The following is a 20418-nucleotide window of genomic DNA, read 5'->3' on the forward strand; positions in this document are numbered from 1 at the left end:
GCTCCCGAAGATCGTGGCCGGGGCGTGCGCGGGGTGCTGCGCACACCGATAACGTCATCGTCAGCAGCGCAGCGCTAACGGTTAGCGCCACCACTAACTTCCCGCTGAATTTTGCGGGAGGTGTGGGCAGTGCCGTGCCCGGGCGCTAGTTGGTTTGCGCCCCACTTAGCGCCCTCCTAAGGCGCTAACGGGTGGCGCAACCAACTGAATTTTCCCCCACTAACTTTTTCGGTTGCTAAACCTGGCGAAATTATCGCCCCAAAGGCGGCGGGAGCCAATCCCCCCCAGATGTCTACAAGGTGTAGTAACAGGGAAAGAACATGCCTTCTGAACATTATGCCAACCGTTTAGTGCCCAGACCAGAAAGAAAGGAGAATGGTTTCCGATTCAACTGCAGCATTCCCGGGGAGAGAACACGGTGATTCAGGCATGACCATAGATCCTCCCAGCATTTGTTTCTGGGGTACCATCCTACACTTACAGTCAGGCCAGTTAATCCATGTGTGAGGATCGGGAATATTTTCATTGCGAACCTTTACCAATATATTTTTTTCACGGTTAATCCATATAAGTCCTGAATTGAATGAAGTGAGCCTACCATTGCTTCTTTAATGGTAAGCCAATTAAGACTTTTCACCTGCTGGTTTGATCAGGTTGGGCGCCATTACCATGATGAACGTGTTAACTGGCATCCTGTTAAACTGGTGGCTTTTTGTTTAAAAGTTAGTAACAAATCAACATTGTCTTTTCAGAGGTTAACTATCAGGTCTAAAGACTGCGCAGATGATTTGCACACCTGTAGCCCCACTGAAGTTCCAATTTTGTGCATTGCTCTTCTGTTTAAAGTCCCAATGCAACGCTCAGCTGTGTCAAGTTCCAGTGAGTGGAGCTCAGGCCGTGGAAAGCACAGCGAGCGGATGGTGTTACATTCCCGCACTCTGCCCTGAATCCCCAGGGAGCGGATGGTGTTACATTCCCGCACTCTGCCCTGAATCCCCAGTGAGCGGATGGTGTTACATTCCCGCCCTCTGCCCTGAATCCCCAGTGAGCGGATGGTGTTACATTCCCGCCCTCTGCCCTGAATCCCCAGGGTGCGGATGGTTGTTACATTCCCGCACTCTGCCCTGAATCCCCAGTGAGCGGATGGTGTTACATTCCCGCCCTCTGCCCTGAATCCCCAGGGTGCGGATGGTGTTACATTCCCGCACTCTGCCCTGAATCCCCAGCGAGCGGATGGTGTTACATTCCCGCACTCTGCCCTGAATCCCCAGCGAGCGGATGGTGTTACATTCCCGCACTCTGCCCTGAATCCCCAGCGAGCGGATGGTGTTACATTCCCGCACTCTGCCCTGAATCCCCAGTGAGCGGATGGTGTTACATTCCCGCACTCTGCTCTGAATCTCCAGCAAGTGGATGGTGTTACATTCCCGCACTCTGCCCTGAATCCCCACGGAGCGGATGGTGTTACATTCCCGCACTCTGCCCTGAATCCCCAGCGAGCGGATGGTGTTACATTCCCGCACTCTGCCTGAATCCCCAGCGAGCGGATGGTGTTACATTCCCGCACTCTGCCCTGAATCCCCAGCGAGCGGCTGGTGTTACATTCCCGCCCTCTGCCCTGATTCTCCAGGGAGCGGATGGTGTTACATTCCCGCACTCTGCCCTGAATCCCCAGCGAGCGGCTGGTGTTACATTCCCGCACTCTGCCCTGAATCTCCAGCGAGTGGATGGTGTTACATTCCCGCACTCTGCCCTGAATCCCCAGGGCGCGGATGGTGTTACATTCCCGCACTCTGCCCTGAATCCCCAGCACGCTGCTCAGCGGCACCCGATTGTCACTGAGTGGCAAGGGCAGGTCTCCCTGCATTCCAGAAAGAAAACCCAACACTCAACCTGTTACAGATTCAGATAAGGAAATGTGTCTCAGTAAAACAAAACGGGGAGGGCAATGGGGCGGCGGGGTTGCTGGCGATGAAAAGGAGAAAGCTGCTACCGTGAAAGTGAGGAACAGGCTCAAAATCAACAGTGTAGATAAAAGCATGAAGTTACTTCAACAATAATAACAACAGAAAGTGCTGGAAACACTCAGCAGGTCAGGCAGCATCGAGGAGAGAGAAACAGAGTCAATGGGCTGGATTTTCATTCAGAAGTCGGGAAGGAGGCAGGACTACAACTTTCGGGTTGTAGTCCCGCCTCCATCGAGATGCAGCCAATCCACGCGATTTTCACTTGATTGACCTTGTTGAGCCCGCCTAGCAGGCTCAGCAGGCCAATTAAGGGCCACCCGGCAACAGGTGACGTCACAGACTGAAATTTCATCTGTCAAGACGTGTTGTCAGATGAAATATCAGTGCTTCACAGCTGTTTGAAGCTGTCAAACACTGAGGCCTAGAAATTTGCTATCGCCGCGCCAGGTCTTTAGCGCCCGAAATTTAGCGCCCGCCCGGATTCCCGTAGCGCCCGCCTGAAATTCAGTTGCGGCGCCCCAAGACGGAGGCGGGCGCTATTGCAGGGTTTGGCCGCCTCGCTTGGGGCGATGAAAGTCAATTTCAGGCGTCCAGCTGCCGCTGCGGCACCCGATGCGGTGCGGCAGGCTGGGGTACTGCAGGCCTCCTCCTTCTCTTAAGGAGGAGCTGCCTGCAGCCGTGAGATCGCCGCTGGATTCCCCCGGCAAATGAGCCCGGCACCACGGAGAAGTGCCGGGCTCGCGGGAGTCAGACACCAATGCCGCGGGGGGGTGGTGCAGGAGTCCGGGGAGGGAGGTGCGGCCAGGCGGCCGCCGGGAAAGCGGCCAGCCGCCCCTCCACCTTTATGCGCCGGCCTCTCGGAGCTGCAAGGCCCCGTTTTTCAAACGCTGTTTGCGGCCGCTACGGGCGAGGCGGCCGCAACTGAATTTGGCCGTCGGCACGGAATCGCGTTGGAACCGGGGCGCTGCGCACACCGATGACGTCATCGGTGCCGGCGCAGCGCTACCGGCTAACGCCGATTTTAAGGACCAACTGAATTTCGGGCACTAAAAAACTTCCGGCGCAAACCACTCTTTAGCCAATAAGTGGGCGCAAACGCGACTGAATTTCTAGGCCTGACAGTCTTACTTCTAACCTGAGTCCTTCTACGCAAACTCAGTTTGAAATCTCGCCGGCACTGAAAGCTGAAGGCTGTCACTTTTGACAGCTCGCGGCCACTCTGCTTTCTGTGCCGGCTGAGTGATGGACTCCCGAAACCCAGAGGAAGGAAGGCTGTAAAGGTAAGTACAGGTAATTTTAACTTCTTTACACACTTTAGACACACCAAACACACTTACTTTTGCACGCATGCACCCATCACTCACCTGAACACCGACATCTCGACCCCTCCAAGTCCTTCAACCCGATGGCCCGACTCCTCCTACTTGGTGTGGTTTGGAGCCGTCGGGAATCCCACATGACAACCTTCAAAATAGGGATTAGGCTAAAAACTGCCTGTTAACTACCTGTTAACAGGCAGTTAATTGGCACTAATCCCTTTCCGCCTCGGGTCAGCGGGTCCCAGTGCGGGGCGGGTACCCGCCTCCTTTGAAACTTACATGGAGGCGGGTTTTGGGCGAGATGGTGTCGGGACCCCCGAATTCAGGATTTTAGCCCCCCGCATGCCTAAAAGCCCGCCTCATGGCACACTGAAAATTGACCCCAACGTTTCAGGTCGACGACCGTTCGTCAGAACTGGAAAAGGTTAGGGAGGAGAGATTTTTAAGCAAGTGTAGGGGCAGGGAATAGGCAGGAAATAACAAAAGGGAAGGTCTGTGATAGGCTGGAAGGCAGGAGAGATTGAATGACAAAAGGGATGATAGTGTAAGGCAAAAGGAGAGGTAATGGGACAAGTTAAGAAACAAAAGATGACTCTAGATGATGTGTGAATGATGATGGCAGCAACATTAACAGCTACCATGTGAGGAAACAAGAGGGGAAAAAAGCCCGAGGAACTGCACCTCATCTTTCTTATTAGGCACTTTACAGCCTCTGGACTTAATCACAGAATCACAGAAACCCCACAGTGCAGATAGAGGCCATTTCGGCCCATCGAGCCTGCACTGACACATATCCCACCCAATCCCCGTAACCCCTACACCAACACATATCCCAGTAACCCCACGTATTTAATCCCCCTAACACTAAGGGTCAATTTATCATAGCCAATCATCCTAACCCGCACATCTTTGGACTGTGGGAGGAAACCGGAGCACCCGGAGGAAACCCACGCAAACACGGGGAGAATGTGCAAACTCCACACAGACAGTCACCCGAGGCCGGATTTGAACCCGGGCCCCTGGCGCTGTGAGGCAACAGTGCTAACCACTATGCCACATCGAGTTCAACAATTTCAGACTATAAATTGACCCCTGTAGTTCTTTCTTTTTGTCTCATTTCCTCACATGGTAGCTGTTAATATTGCTGCCATCATCATCCACACATCATCTAGAGCCATCTTTTGTTTCTTAACTTGTCCCATTACCTCTCCTTTTGCCTTGCACCATCATCCCTTTTGTCAGTCAATCTCTCCTGCCTTCCAGCCTATCACAGACCCTCCCTTTTGTTCTTTCCTCCCCTATTCCCTGCCCCTGCTTAAAAATCTCTCCTCTCTAACTTTTTCCAGTTCTGACGAAGGGTCATCGACCCAAAACGTTGACTCTGTTTCTCTCTCCTCGATGCTGCCTGACCTGCTGAGTTTTTCCAGCGTTTTCTGTTGTTATTTCAGATTTCCAGCATCTGCAGTATTTTGCTACTGTGTAAGTTGCTTCAACGATCCTGTTGAGCTCTAGTCAGACAAATGAGGCACCTCAAGATATAACGGCTTTATTGCCAAAATGTGACAACACTTTCACATATTTTGTGCAATATTATGACATTAACAGCTGATATTGATTAAAAAAGGTTGATACAATGAATCGATGCCCCTTCCGTCTGTGGATTTTTAATATTTAAGATTATTGAGTTTTCTCAAAGTTAGTGGATTAATCACGCCCGATTGTACAAATCTAGTGTGTGTGGCCCAATATTTTCTACTGTGCACATAGTATGAGATAACAAATAAATTGCTTACTTGTATTGTGAGTGATCGTTGCCTCCAATGTCTGGTGACCTGAGCTTCTGTATCAGTATTCGTACAATACTAATAAACAGGAGAAAGTTTAGCTGTAAATTAAATGAAAACGTGCGCATGAGCTGCATTCACTCATGAGAATACAAAGATGCCGTATCTGTTATTCCTGAAAGTACAATTAAAGCATGTCATTTAATAGTTTACTAATATTCCAACTGCACAACAAGCACCTCTGGTACTTTGATGCTTTTAGGCACGGCACATGCTGAGCCCGTGTGTACTTCAAAATTGTAAGTGGGGCCCTACAATGACATAAGACCCCGATTTGCATATCTAAAGAGCCTCCTGCCCGAAGTGAACAGAAGTATAGTCCGCCCGGTTACAGGTCCGCCGGAAATTGCATCAGGCGGGCCTCGAGTGGCCAAGGGGTGACTGATGTTCCTTCCTCACCATCCCCTGATTTTCTTCTACTGGTTGCCATGCTTTTCCATTGCGAAACGGGTGGGCGGCAGTTGAAAATCACCGCCTTCTTCTTCTTAGGCAGTCCCTCGGAACCGAGCGTGACTTGCTTCCACATTAAAAATGAGTTCTCAGGTGACTGATGAGTCCAACACCTCCAGTGTTACAATGTTATAGTGAGATTAATTTATATGGACTCTGTTCATGAAAGAGCCATTAAATAATGATGGTTACATCAGATGTTGTTTGTATGTCACAAAGTGTTTTACTACAACACGGCTGAGTTAGCAGATCGTCAGGTCCGTATGCGCACACTCCTGGTACAGCTGATCAACATTTCTGTAATTCAACATCAACAACTTGCATTTGTATAGCACCTTTAACATAGTCAAAGTATCAACGCACTTCACAGGAACGATCATCAAACAAAATTTGACACTGAGCCACATAAGGAGATATTAGGACAGGCGACCAAAAGTTTGGTCAAAGAGGTCGGCTTTACGGAGCGTATTAAAGGAGGAGAGAGAACTAGCGAGGAAGAGAGGTTTAGGGAGAGAATTCCTGAGCTTAGGGCCTAGGCAGCTGAAGGCGCGGCCGCCAACAGTGGAGCGAAGAAAATCGGGAATGTGCAGGAGGCCAGAATTGGAGGAGCACAAAGATCTCGGAGGGTCGTAGGGCTGGAGGAGAATACAGAGATAGGGAGGGGCGAGGCCATGGAGGGATTTGAACACATGGATGAGAATTTTAAAGTTGAGGCGTTGCTTAACCGGGAGCCAATGTAGGTCAGCGAGCACAGGGGTGATGGGTGAACGGGACTTGGTGCGAGTTAGGACACGGGCAGCCGAGTTTTGGATGAGCTCAAGTTTATGAAGGGTGCAAGGTAGGATGGTGGCGAGGAGAGCATTGGAATAGTCTTCCCAGTTCCTGAAACCACTCTGTTTATAGTCGGGCTGTAGCCTCTCAACACATTGCACACATAAATAGAAAGGAAGAGAGAGAGAGGCCATATTTTAATGGAATAACGAATACTCCTTTTCTAATAGGAACAGGAATAGACCATTCAGCCCCTCGAACCTCTTGTGCCATTCAATTTGATTAAGACTGATCCGTACATTAACTCCATTTACCCGTCTTTGCTCCATATCCCTCGATACCGTTACCCAACATAAATATATCTATCTCAGTCTTGAACATTTCAATTGTCCCAACATCCACAGCCTTTTGGGAAAGTGAGTTCCAGATTTCCACTACAACTTACGTGAAAAAGAGCTTCCTGATTTCACTCCTAAATGGCCTCGCTCTAATTTTAAGATTATGCCCTCTTGTTCTGCATTCCCCTACCAGAGGAGATAGTTTCTCTCTATCTACCCTATCGTATCGCTTTTTCATTTTAAAGACCTCGATTAGATCATCGCTCAATTTTCTCAAGGGAATACAAACCAAGTTTAAGCAACCTGTCCTCATAATTTAACCCTTTAAGCCCTTTATCATCCTGGTAAATCTGCGTGCTACCGCCTCCAAGGCCAATATATCTTTCCTGATAGATCGCATATGCAAATTAGATATAATTATCACAATTAAAGGAAAAATTGTTTTGAATTGCTGCATAACCCTTAATGTAAAAAGGAACCCCTCAAGAAGCTTCAACTCATTGACAATTCTGCCCTGAGGCCCACACTCTTAATACCCCCAACAGCTCCCTTTACCCTGCGTCAAACTCTTGTCCTTGTTTTAAGATCCCTCCACGGCTTTGCCACCCTACCTTAGTGATCTCCTCCTCCCTTACATCCCTGTACTTAGCCTTCACTCCTCTAATACTGGACTTCTCCTTCCTCGCTCTCACCATTCTACCATCGGCAGCTGCTTGTTCAGTCACAAAAACTCTTGCCCTCTGAAACTGTCTAGCTAGTTCCCTCCCCTTGGCCACCACCGCCCCCTGCTTTCAAAAGTTGTTTCAACACCATCGTCTCCAGTCGTGTCTTTAGCTCCCATTATAGCCTCTCTGTTCCTCTCCCCTCTCCTCTCGTGCGGTGTCCACCGTATCAGTTTCCTCCATATGGTGCTTTGAGGCATCTTCCGGCACATAAGGGCAGATTTATAAAGGCAAATGTGTTGAGACTGATGCCATTTCCTTTTGTTGTTGCATTAAGGAAGGTCGGTAACCAGAGGACACAGATTGGAGAGAATTGGCAAAAAGAACCAGAGGAGAGATGGGAAACTTTTTAACGCTGTGAGTTATTATGATCTGGAATGCAGTGCCTGATGGAAGCAGATTCAACAGTAACTTTGAAAAGGGAATTCGATATATGTTTGAAAAGGAAAAAAAATTACAGAGCTATGGGGAAAGAGCGGGACTAATTGGATAGCTCTACCGAAGAGCCGGCACAGGCACGGTGGGCCGAATGGCCTCTTTCTGTGTTGCAAGATTCCATGATTCTAAGACTGCTGGTAAGTCAGAAAGAGAAATACATGACTTGGAGAATTGCTCTCTTGAATGGCATCATTTAGATCCAAATCAGCGACATGTGTGGGATGTGTGTGAATAGCATTCTGTATTTATATAATCATTTCAGGAGAACTTCATGTCACTGAAACAAGAAATTGTAAGCTAAATGGCCATTCCCAAGCTTCTTCAAAGCAAATAAACAACCCACTGGAACTAGGTCAAAAGAGGCATTCACGCGAGCGTGGAAAAAATGTGCAAAAATATAAATCCCACTTCATGCATTGCTTGTAATCTAAGAAAAATGTCACCCTATAGAGGCGTTGAACAGTGTCCAAGGATTGTAATTATGGGTTAGCTGTCATGCCTTATCTGGGGTGGGAGAGGCGGGAATTAACACTTCTGTGAAGCACTGTGAAGAATTGACAGTAAGAATTACACTGAGGCACGCTGTACTGGTGATCTTTGTTTAATTCAAATAACAAAATCTTAATTCTCTCAGGTGACCCAGTAACAAGCTAGATATGTGTCGGCTGTGGCTCAGTGGTAGCACCACTCCAAACAGAGACTTGAGCACATAATCTAGGCTGATACTCCAGTGCACTATTGAGGGAGTGCTGCACTGTCGGAGGTCCCGTGGCACTATTTGAGAAAGATCCTGTGGCACTACTTGAAGAGGAGCTGGGGAGTTCTCCTGGTGTCCTGGTCAATATTTGTCCCTCAACCAACATCACTAAAACAGATGAACTGATCATCGATTTCATTGCTGTTTGTGGGACCTTGCTGCGCGCAAATTGTCTGCTGCGTTTCCTACATTACAATAACGACTACACTTCGAAAAAGTACTTCATTGGCTGCAAAGTGCTTTGGGATGCCCTGAGCTTGCGAAAGGTGCTATATAAATGCAAGTTCTTTCTTTCTAAACTGAGGCCCTGTCTCTGTTTTGGTGGCTCAGGTAGACATTAAAGAACGCATGGCTCTATTTGAAGAAGAGCAGGGAGTTCTCAAAGTGTCGGGGCCGACATTCCTCCTTCAGCCAGCACGGCCCAAAAAAACTGTCCAATTGGGATAAATTGAAACTTGCTCTTCGTTTGCCTACGCAACAACAGTTACTTCACTTCAAAGTAATTCGTGGGATGTGAAGCATTTTTGGGATGCTTTTTAAGAGACATCATAAGGCACTACATAAACGGAAGCCTTTCTTTCTTCCTCTACAAAGTAGCTCAAGCACTTTGACTGCATGATGCACAAATCCATACTACTCTGCGGTGGGAATTCTTTCCGAAGGAAAGAGGAGCTCAATCGAGGATGCTTCTGGCATCTCTGCTCACAGCCAACATGAACCTACAGCTGGTGGAACAAGCTTTGGCTCATTCACTGTGTTTGCAGCTAAAACAAAAAAAATTGGAAATAGAGACCATAACAAATTGGCTAAATTACCCAGGAATAAAAATAAGAGGAAAAGAAAATCGTCTGCGTATGCAAACACAATCCGTGTGTATTTGTACGCGTGTGTCTGTGCACACTTTGATCCTCTTCGAAATACACAGTTTCGTTTTCATCTCTGATTTTGCAATTTCTTTTGTTCATTAAGATCAGAAAACCACTGTGTGGGAGGGCGAGCCCGTGACCAGAAAGTGTCCAGGTTTTTAGGCACACAGATTCTGAGCCCAGGCAGCTATTCTCTCCTCAGGGCTCCCAATTTCCTGGGTGGGTCTGGGCTAACCCACGGTTTGGGAGTTCACAAGATGACCCTTTCATTCTTCCAGTTTAATTACAAAAAGCAACATTTTTATTAAATTAGATATAATCCGAACGAAAACCATCGTGTATAAGTCTGCGTTTAATAAAACATTCTTTCAGGTTATTTCTGCTATGGGTAATAAATTTATTTTGCAGGCGCACTGCTCGATACCTCTGAACTCACTGGCTGGAATGGTGTAGAAGCCCCTAATGTGATTATTGTTTCATTGCTTTTGATTAATTTTCTTGATTTCCCCAATGTTTTTTCCACCAGTCTCATCCTGTCCTCTCTTACTCTCCTGAATTCATTGTTGAAGTAACATTTCACTGTACCTCTGGTTTAAATGTAAAAAGACTAATTTCAAAAAATGTTTCAGGAGCTATCGCAGACAAATGGGAAGGTTCCTTTTTCGAGCACCTGCACCTCTCAGAATCATAAAATCATACAGCACACAGGAGGCCATTCGCCCCACCTTGTCTGTGCCTGCTCTCCAAAACAGCTATCTAATTACATTGGCCTGAATTTTGCGGTCAGCGGCGAAGTGACGGCGCTTGAATCTGACCTCGAAGAAAGCTGCCCGCAAAGATCTAGCAAACTCTGTGGCGTGGATTTCTCCTTTCCCGACGTTAATTTCATTCTGGCGTCACCTATAGGGGATCGCCATTGTCCAGCAACAGTAATGTTATCAAGCAGGCTAGGCAGCCAATCACATTGAAGAATTTTCACAGACAGCAAACCGGGAAGTAAAAAGCATTGATTATCATTCACTTTTTAATCATTTTACAGAGAGTGAAACAAAGATTGGAACATGCACATGGGATTAAGGTAGAAGCTGAAATATCATAAACAAACTTTAAAACATGTATTATTTAAAAACTCCAGGAATTTTTATCATAATAGAGAAATTTGATATTCCACATATATAAAATTAGGTTTTGGGGGCCAGAGAGGTTGTTCAGCAGTAATTATGACTTAGTATGCCATTAAAAACCCAGTTATACCTCATTAAACTAGGCTTAACTTTTTCAGGAGTTTTCACAATAAGATTACATTGTAAAAAGTGGAAGTTCACGTCAATTCAAGAGATTTGTAAGATTTATATCTGCGAAGACTTCAACAGTGCACCCTGTGGAGGAGCGGGAGATCACTGAGAGCAACTTTTGGATTTCTGAGTTTAACTGCGCATGTGCGAATGCCAGAAGTTGCTGTCAGTTTCACAGAGTACTGATTGCGAACGCTGACAGTTTCGCTGTCATTACAACCATAAATTCCAGGCCATTACATTCTACTCCCTTGCTCTTTCCCCATAGCCCTGCAAATATTTCCATTTTTAGTAGAGATCCAATTCCTTTTTGAAAATTACTATCGAATCTGCTTCCACCACCCTTTCAGGAGTGCATTCCGGATCATAACAACTCGCCACGTAAAACAATTTCTCTTCATCTCCCCCTTGGCTTTTTTGCCAATTCATTTAAGTCTGTGTCCTCTGGTTACTGACCCTCCTGCCAGTGGAAACAGTTTCTCCCTATCTACTCTGTCAAAACCCCTCTTGTCCTGAATGAACCTCAAAATCCACCAAAAGAAAGTTAAAGGAAAAAACCCGTCACCCAGCCAGAGTTTCACCATTGTCATAGACTGTATCTCAGCAGCTATACTGGTTGGGAACCTTGGGTCGAGGTTGATGAGCTGGAGACAGCTCAGATCAAACTAAGCCAGAAATTTAAACTTAGATTAGTTTACTCATCGCTCCTCCTATAAAGAAACAATTATTGGGTAAATGAAATAAAGTTAATATGAGAAGTCAAAAAAATTATCATTTACATAATGCTTGAAAAATAAGCATTATCTAATTTAACTTCTATGATTTTAATCTTTCTACGTGCAAGGTTAGAGCAGGGAAAACATACCAGTTACCTCCATCTATTTCTCTTAATTTAACAGCTCCAGTGCAGGCTGAGTTAGTTCCACAGTCTATTCTTGTTGCTGAGTAAGTACCTGGTGTAATACTGGTAAGAAAGGAACTTTTATAAGGCGCATGCACACATACTTTAAGAGCCAATTATTGGCCTGGAATTTGTGGTCCTGACCAACTTCAAGATTTAGCATGTGCACAGCCTAATGTGGAAATCCTGAAGTTGCAGTCTGTTATTCACTGCTCTTCCACAGGCTGCACTGTGGACCCCGCTCCCCGCCACCGCCCCCCCCCGCCCCCGGCCCCCCGCCCACAGAGCCGGCAATCAGTGATATCTCTCAAATCAGGGAAACTGACAAAAACTATGGCCTTCTGCAGTAATTACGCTGTTAAATACCCCATTAAAAGTTAGGCCCGAAGGAATTAGGTGTAACTGGGGTTTTAACAACGTATTGACTGCTCAAGGTTATGGCCCTGAAAAATTAATTATAATTTTGCACAGTGTCAAATTTATCCATTTTAATAACGTAGAAACATAGAAGATAGGAGCAGGAGTAGGCCATTCAGCTCCTCAAGCTTGCTCCGCCATTCAATGAGATCATGGCTGATCATCCAAATTCAGTCCCCTGTCCCTGCCTTCTCCCCATATCCCTTGATCCCTTTAGCCTTAAGAAATATATCCAACTCCTTCTTGAATATATTTAATGAATTGGCCTCCACTGCCTTCTGTGGTAGAGAATTTCACAGGTTCACCACTCTCTGGGTGAAGAAATCCCTCCTCATCTCTGTCCTAAATGGCCTACCCCTTATCCTTAGACTGTGACCCCTGGTTCTGGACTCCCCCGCCATCGGGAACATCCTTCCTGCATCCAGTCTGTCCAGTCCTGTTAGAATTTTATAAGTTTCAATGAGATCCCCTCTCATTCTTCTAAACTCGAGCGAGTATAAGCCCAATCGACCCAATCTCTCCTCATACGTCATTCCTGCCATCCCAGGTATCAGCCTGGTGAATCTTCGCTGCACTCCCTCCATGGCAAGAACATCCTTCCTCAGATAAGGCGACCAAAACTGCACACAATACTCAAGGTGTGATCTCACCAAGGCCCTGTACAACTGCAGCAAGACATCCTTGTTCTTGTACTCGAACCCTCTCGTACGAAGGCCAACATACCATTTGCCTTCTTAACCGCCTGCTGCACCTGCATGCTTACCTTCAGCGACTGGTGCACAAGGACGCCCAGGTCTTGCTGCACTTACCCTTCTCCCAATCTATTGCCATTCAGATAATAATCTGCCTTTCTGTTTTTGCCACCAAAGTGGATAACCTCGCATTTATCCACATTATACTGCATCTGCCATGCTTCTGCCCAATCACCCAACCTGTCCAAATCATACTGGAGTTTCTCGGCATGCTCCTCACAGCACACACGCCCACCCAGCTTTGAGTCATCTGCAAACTTGGAGATATTACATCCAATTCCCTTGTCTAGATCATTAATATATATTGTGAATAGCTGGGGTCCTAGGACCGATCCCTGCGGTACCCCACTAGTCACTGCCTGCCACTCGGAAAAACAGCCGCTTATTCCAACTCTTTGCTTCCTGTCTGCCATCCAGTTCTCTATCCAAGTCAGTACCTTGCCCCCAATCCCATGTGCCTTAACTTTACACGCTAATCTCTTATGCGGGACCTTATCGAAAGCCTTCTGAAAGTCCAAATACACCACATCCACTGGTTCTCCCTTATCTATTCTACCAGTTACATCCTCAAAAAATTCCAGTAGATTAGTCAAGCACGATTTACCTTTTGTGAATCCATGTTGACTTTGTCCGATCCTGTCACTGTTTTCCAAGTGCTCTGCTATTACATCTTTTATAATGGACTCTAGCATTTTCCCCACTACCGATATCAGGCTTACCGGTCTATAATTCCCCATTTTCTCTCTACCACCTTTTTTGAATAGTGGGGTAACATTAGCTACCCTCCAATCCATGGGAACTGTTCCAGAGTCTATAGAATTTTGGAAGATGACCAGCAATGCATCTACTATTTCTAGGGCCACTTCCTTAAGTACCCTAGGATGTAGATTATCAGGCCCTGGGGATTTATCGGCCTTCAATCCCATCAATTTCCCTAATACCATTTCCCTACAAATACTGATTTCATTCAGTTCCTCCCTCTTATTAGACCCTAAGTTCCCCGACATCTCTGGGAGGTTATTTGTGTCCTCCTTTGTGAAGACAGAACCAAAGTATGTATTTAATTGGTCTGCCATTTCTTTGTTCCCCATTATAAATTCCTCTGATTCTGACTGCAAGGGACCTACGCTTGACTTCACCAATCTTTTTCTCTTCACATATGTATAAAAGATTTTACAGTCAGTTTTTATGTTCCCTGGAAGCTTACTCTCATACTCTATTTTCCCCCCTCTTAATTAATCCCTTTGTCCTCCTTTGCTGAATCCTAAACTGCTCCCAATCCTCAGGTTTACTGCTTTTTCTGGCCAATTTATATGTCTTCTCCTTGGATCTTATGCTATCCCTAAATTCCCTTGTTAGCCACGGTTGAGTCACCTTTTTTGTTTTATTTTTATGCCATAAAGTGATGAACAAATTCTGTAGTTCATCCATGCGATCTTTGAATGTTTGCCATTGCCTATCCAACGTCAACCCTTTGAGTAACATTCCCCAATCAATCCTACCCAACTCGTGCCTCATACCATCGTAGTTTCCTTTATTTAAACTCAGGACCCTGGTCTCTGAGTCAACTACTTCACTCTCCATCTTAATGAAGAATTCTATCATATTATGATCGCTCTGACCCAAGGGGCCTCGCACAACAAGATTACTAATTAATTCTTTCTCATTACATAATACCCAGTCTAAGATAGCCTGATCTCTAATTGGTTCCTCGACATATTGGTCCAGGAAAACATCCCGTATACACTCCAGGAATTCCTCCTCCTCAGTATTGTTACTAATTTGGTTAGCCCAATCTACATGTAGATTAAAGTCACCCATGATAACTGCTGTGCCCTTATTGCACGCGTCTCTAATTTCCCGTTTAATGCCATCCCCAACCTCCGCATTACTGTTTGGAGGTCTGTATACCACGCCCACTAACGTTTTCTTCCCCTTGGTATTTCTCAGTTCTACCCATACAGATTCCACATCATCAGAGCTAATATCCTTCCTTTCAATTGTTTAACCAGCAATGCTACCCCACCTCCTTTTCCTTTTTGCCTACCTTTCCTGAATATTGAATACCCCTGGATGTTGAGTTCCCAGCCTTGGTCACCCTGGAGCCATGTTTCCGTAATCCCAATGATATCATATCCGTTTCCCTCTATTTGCGCAGCTAATTCATCCACCTTATTACGAATGCTCCTCGCATTAAGGCACAAGGCCTTCAGGCTTGTTTTTTTAACACTCTTACACCTTTTAGAATTATTATTTACTGTGGCCATGTTTGATTTAAACCCTTGGGCCTAGAAATTCCAGGGCACCGGAGGTACCGCCCCGGAAAGAGTCGCAACTGCCCGTTGGAAATTCAGTTTCAACGCCCCAAACGGAAGCACGGTGCTACTCGAGGCGCCCCGCATCCCTCTTGGGGCGCTGCAACTGAAAATCGCAGCGCAACGTGCTGCAGCACCACACGCTGTGGCACGGCGCGCTGTGGTACTGCAGGCCTTCCTGCCCTTCTTAAAGGGGAGGGGCCTGCTGCAGCGCGATCGGCGATCACGAGTGCCGGCAAAAGAGCCCGGCACCGAGGAGAAGTGCCGGGCTCTTGGGACACAGCTGGCACAACGCGGGGGGGGGGCTCAGGAGGCTGGGGACGGCAGCGCGAAGAGGTGCTGGCAGGCGGCCAGCAAAAAAAATGGCTGCCCCGCACCTCAGTGCTTCTACCGCCGCAGGTAGGCCCCCCTGACCCGGTCGCAAATTGCGACCGGCATTAAAGCAGGGGGCGCTACCAAATTTGGCGATCGGGGCGGTAGCGGGGCACTGCGCACAACGATGACATAATCAGTGGCGGCGCAGCGCTAATGGCTAGTGCCGCCATTAGCGCCCCGCTAAATTTAGCGGGAGGCGTGGCCAGTGGCGCAAAACCCACTAAGTGCAAAAAGAAAAAGGGTGGCTAAAGTGAATGTTGGTCCCTTAGAGGACGAGACCGGGAAATTAGTGGTGGGGAACATGGAGATGGCAAAAACGCTGAACAAATATTTTGTATCAGTCTTTACAGTAGAGGACACTAAAAATATCCCAACACTGGACAAACATGGGGTTTTGGGGGGGAGGAGCTAAACACGATTAAAATCACTAAGGAGGTGGTACTCGGTAAGATAATGGGACTAAAGGCGGATAAATCCCCTGGACCTGATGGCTTACATCCTAGGGTCTTGAGAGAAGTAGCGGTAGGGATTGTGGATGCATTGGTTGTAATTTTCCAAAACTCCCTGGATTCAGGAAAGGTCCCAGCAGATTGGAAAACTGCTAATGTAACGCCCTTATTTAAAAAGGGAGGCAGACAAAAGGCTGGAAACTATAGACCAGTTAGCCTAACATCTGTGGTTGGTAAAATGTTGGAGTCCATTATTAAGGAAGCAGTAACAGGACATTTGGATAAGCATAATTTAATCGGACAGAGTCAGTATGGTTTTACGAAGGGGAAATCATGTTTGACAAATTTGCTCGAATTCTTTGAGGACGTAACAAACAGGGTGGATAAAGGGGAACCAGTGGATGTGGTGTATTTGGAATTCCAAAAGGCATTTGACAAGGTGCCACACAAAAGATTACTGATCAAGATAAAAAATCACGGGATTGGGGGCAATATACTGGCATGGATGGAAGATTGGCTATCTAACAGAAAACAGAGAGTTGGGATAAATGGTTCATTCTCGGGTTGGCAATCAGTGACTAGTAGTGTTCCGCAGAGGTCAGTGCTGGGACCCCAACTCTTTACAATCTATATTAACATTTTGGAGGAAGGGACCGAGTGCAACATCTCCAAGTTTGCCGACGATACAAAGATGGGAGGGAAAGCAGTGAGTGAGGAGGACATAAAAAACCTGCAAAAGGACATAGACAGGCTAAGTGAGTGGGCAGAGATTTGGCAGATGGAATATAATGTTGGAAAGTGTGAGGTTATGCACTTTGACAGAAAAAATCAAAGAGCAAGTTATTATCTAAATGGAGAGAAACTGCAAAGTGCTACAGTACAAAGGGATCTGGGGGTCCTGGTGCATGAAACACAGAAGGTTAGTATGCAGGTACAGCAGGTGATCAGGAAGGCCAATGGAATCTTGGCTTTTATTGCAAGGGGGATGGAGTATAAAAGCAGGGAAGTCTTGCTTCAGTTATACAGGGTACTGGTGAGGCCACACCTTGTAGTGTCCGTGTGTAGATAAAGACACTGAAGACAGGAGTTGGTTCATAGGTATTTACTAAGCAAGTCTTGGGGGGGGGGTTTCTAAAGGATATACACAATACACAGGCTTATATAGCCCAAGTGGCAATTACCGGCATTACGCACACCTGGGGCTCTTAAAGGCACATACACCATAATTGCTCTTAAAGGCACATACACCACAATTCCTCCCCTTCTAGCCAACTAGTACATCATATTTTAAGTAATTATTAATTACATGTTATATGCAAAATAATATACATTGCTGTATTAAGTTAGTCTCTCAGGAGGCTTCCTGACTCGGTCCGGATAACGCCTCGGGGGTGTAGTAGTTTCTGGTGGTGTAGTAGGTTCTTCTGGCAAGGCTGATTCGGCTTGAAGGCCAGTGTCGGGTTCATCGGGCTCCAGTATCACCGGATCGGAGGTAGATATGGGTATCTCTACTTCATCGTTAGATGTATAGAGTGGTGGTGTAGGTTGTCCCTTTTCGGATGACTTGATGATTTGGTCAGCATGGCGCCTTATTATGCTGTCTCCGATGTCCACGGTATACATCAGTGGTCCTAATCGTGTGCAGATAGTTCCAGGCTGCCATTTCTCGGTACGGTAGTCCCGGGCCAAAACCGGTTGGCCTATCTGGAAGGCCCTAGTTGGCCTTTCATTCATGCCCTGAAACTGCCGGTTCTCCACGTCCCTTCGGATGTTGGGCTTGACCAAATCCAGCCGGCATCTTAGGTTTCTATTGTAGAACATCATGGCGGGAGTTTGGTTAGTAACCATATGCGTTGCATTCCTATATGCAAATAAGAAGTTATCCACCTTGTGCTGAAGTTTTATGTCTTCATTACCCATGGCCTTGATGGCCTTCTTGAAGGTCTGGACAAACCTTTCAGCCAATCCATTGGTGGCGGGATGGTATGGGGCGGACGTGTAGTGCTTTACCCCATTGTTCTTTAAGAACTTTCTGAATTCTTCGGACACAAATTGCGGTCCATTATCAGAACATATCTGCTCCGGCAGCCCATTCCTGGCAAATATGGTCCTTAATACTGTGATGCTTTTTTCCGTGGTGGTGGAGGACATCTTTATTACCTCCGGCCACTTGGAGTGTGCATCAACTGCGATTAAGAACATTGAGTCCATAAATGGACCAGCAAAGTCGATGTGCACCCTTTGCCAGGGAGATGAGGGCCACTCCCATGGATGTAGAGGGGCCTGTGGCGGAGCATTTTGGACCTTCTGGCATCCTAGGCAGCTCTTGGTCATGTCTTCGATGTCTCCATCGATACCTGGCCACCATACAAACGCCCTAGCTAGGTTCTTCATTTTCACTCCACCCAGATGCCCCTCGTGAAGCTCCTTTAGCACTTTATCCTGGAGTTTGGGTGGAATCACCACTCTGGATCCACACATCAAGGTTCCTCGGCACACTGACAGCTGTTCTCTTCTTTGCGAGAATGCTGGCAACAGTGGTTCGCCATGTGCTGGCCATCCCTTCACTGTTAAATCGTAGACCCGTGAGAGAGTAGGGTCATTTCTTGTCTCCCTTTCAATGGCAGAATTTGTCACCGGTAGACATTCCACTATGGTAGAGTGGAATATCTCTACTGGGTCTACTGTAGGTGCCTCTTCTATCGTTGGCAACGGTAGGTGTGATAAACCGTCAGCATTCCCATGCTGTTTTGACCCTTTGTATTCAATGTTGTATTGGTGTGCCCCTAGAAAAAGGGACCACCTCTGTAGTCTTTGTGCCGTCATAATGGGGACACCTTTTTTAGGGTTGAATATGGAGATGAGGGGTTGATGGTCAGTCAGCAAGGTAAATTTTTGTCCGTGTAGGTAATGGTTGAATTTCTTCACTCCCCATACCAGGCTGAGTGCTTCCCTGTCTATCTGGGCATAGTTACGCTCAGCTGAGTTCAATGAGCGTGACGCAAAAGCTATCGGCCGTTCCGAGCCATCAGGGAATCTATGGGACAATACCGCTCCTATGCCGTAAGGGGATGCATCGCATGCCAGTCTGATTGGTAGTGATGGGTTGTAATGAGCCAAAATTTTCTCGGATGTGATTAAGTCTTTACATTTATGGAAGGCACGTTTACAGTCTTCGTTCCATTTCCAAATCACTCCTGTCTGTAGAAGATCATTAAGAGGGTGTAGAATAGTTGATAAGTTCGGTAAAAATTTATGATAGTAATTTATTAATCCCAGGAATGACCTTAATTGTGAAACATTTTCAGGTGCTGGGGCTTTTATAACTGCTTCAATTTTTTCAGGTGACTTATGCAACCCTTCCTTATTAATTATGTGGCCACAATATGATATCTGATTTTGGAAAAATTCGCACTTGGGGCGATTTGCTCGTAGGCCCCGTTCTTTCAGCCTAGTGAGCACCTGCTCCAAATTGGCAAGGTGCTCGTTGTCGTTTTCTCCTGTTATAAGGATGTCGTCTAGGTAGCATTGAGTCCCCGGAATCCCTTGCAGGACTTGCTCCATAGCTCTTTGCCAGATAGCTGGAGCTGATGCTATTCCAAAAACCAGTCGATTGTACTGGTACAGGCCTTTGTGTGTGTTTATTGTGAGATACTTTTTAGAGGTCTCCTCAACCTCCATCTGTAGATATGCCTGTGCCAAGTCAATTTTTGTGAAACGTTTCCCTCCGGATAGTGAGGCGAAAATATCTTCTATCCTCGGAAGAGGATACTGTACCGTGTGAAGGACCGGGTTTACAGTCACCTTAAAGTCCCCACAGATGCGAATTTTTTTCTGTTCCTCAGAGTTATTTTTCAATGTTTTTTTCATGACTGGAACGATGGGTGTTGCCCATTCGCTCCAATCTATTTTGGATAATACGCCTGCCTTTTCCAAATTCTTCAGCTCTGCCTCGACTGCCGGACGTATTGCGTATGGCACCGGTCTTGCCTTAAAAAATTTTGGAATTGCTGTATCTTCCACTTTTATTGAGGCGGTGATGCCTTTCAAGGTTCCTAGCTTCTCTTGAAACACTTCTTTGGCGTTGGCCAAGATGTCTTTTAATCGTTCAGGTATGATGTCATCATTGTTTTTTTCCTTACTGGTCACCGTCAATGCCTGAATGGAGTGCCAGTCTAAACATATCTTCCTTATCCATTCACGTCCCAACAACGGTGGACCACCATCTTGTAGAATGTATAAATACAACTTTTGTATTTCTTTGCCGTTGTATACCAGAGGCACCCTTATTTTTCCTTTGGGGTAGACTTTCTGCCCCGTATATGTTTTTAAGATAATGGATGTGTCTTTTAGAGGTATATGCGAAAATAGCCTCTCGTAATCTCGTCGATTTATTACGGTTAGAGCTGATCCTGTATCTAGCTCCATTTTAACTGGGGACC

General features: G+C 46.4%; 1 protein-coding gene across 1 annotated transcript in view; it reads right to left on the reverse strand.

The window, feature by feature from the left end:
* vipr2 (vasoactive intestinal peptide receptor 2) overlaps nt 1–20418 on the reverse strand; it is a 298909-nt gene that overhangs the window by 12720 nt on the left and 265771 nt on the right. Inside the window, exon 10 of the mRNA XM_085987570.1 lies at nt 5080–5171. Within this exon, the coding sequence (XP_085843696.1) occupies nt 5080–5171 (92 nt within the window). The remainder of the gene's footprint in view (nt 1–5079; nt 5172–20418) is intronic.

Source organism: Somniosus microcephalus, chromosome 5 (genome assembly GCF_052327205.1).
Source record: "Somniosus microcephalus isolate GS21.2 chromosome 5, FLI_Smic_1.0, whole genome shotgun sequence".
NCBI lineage: Eukaryota > Metazoa > Chordata > Chondrichthyes > Squaliformes > Somniosidae > Somniosus > Somniosus microcephalus.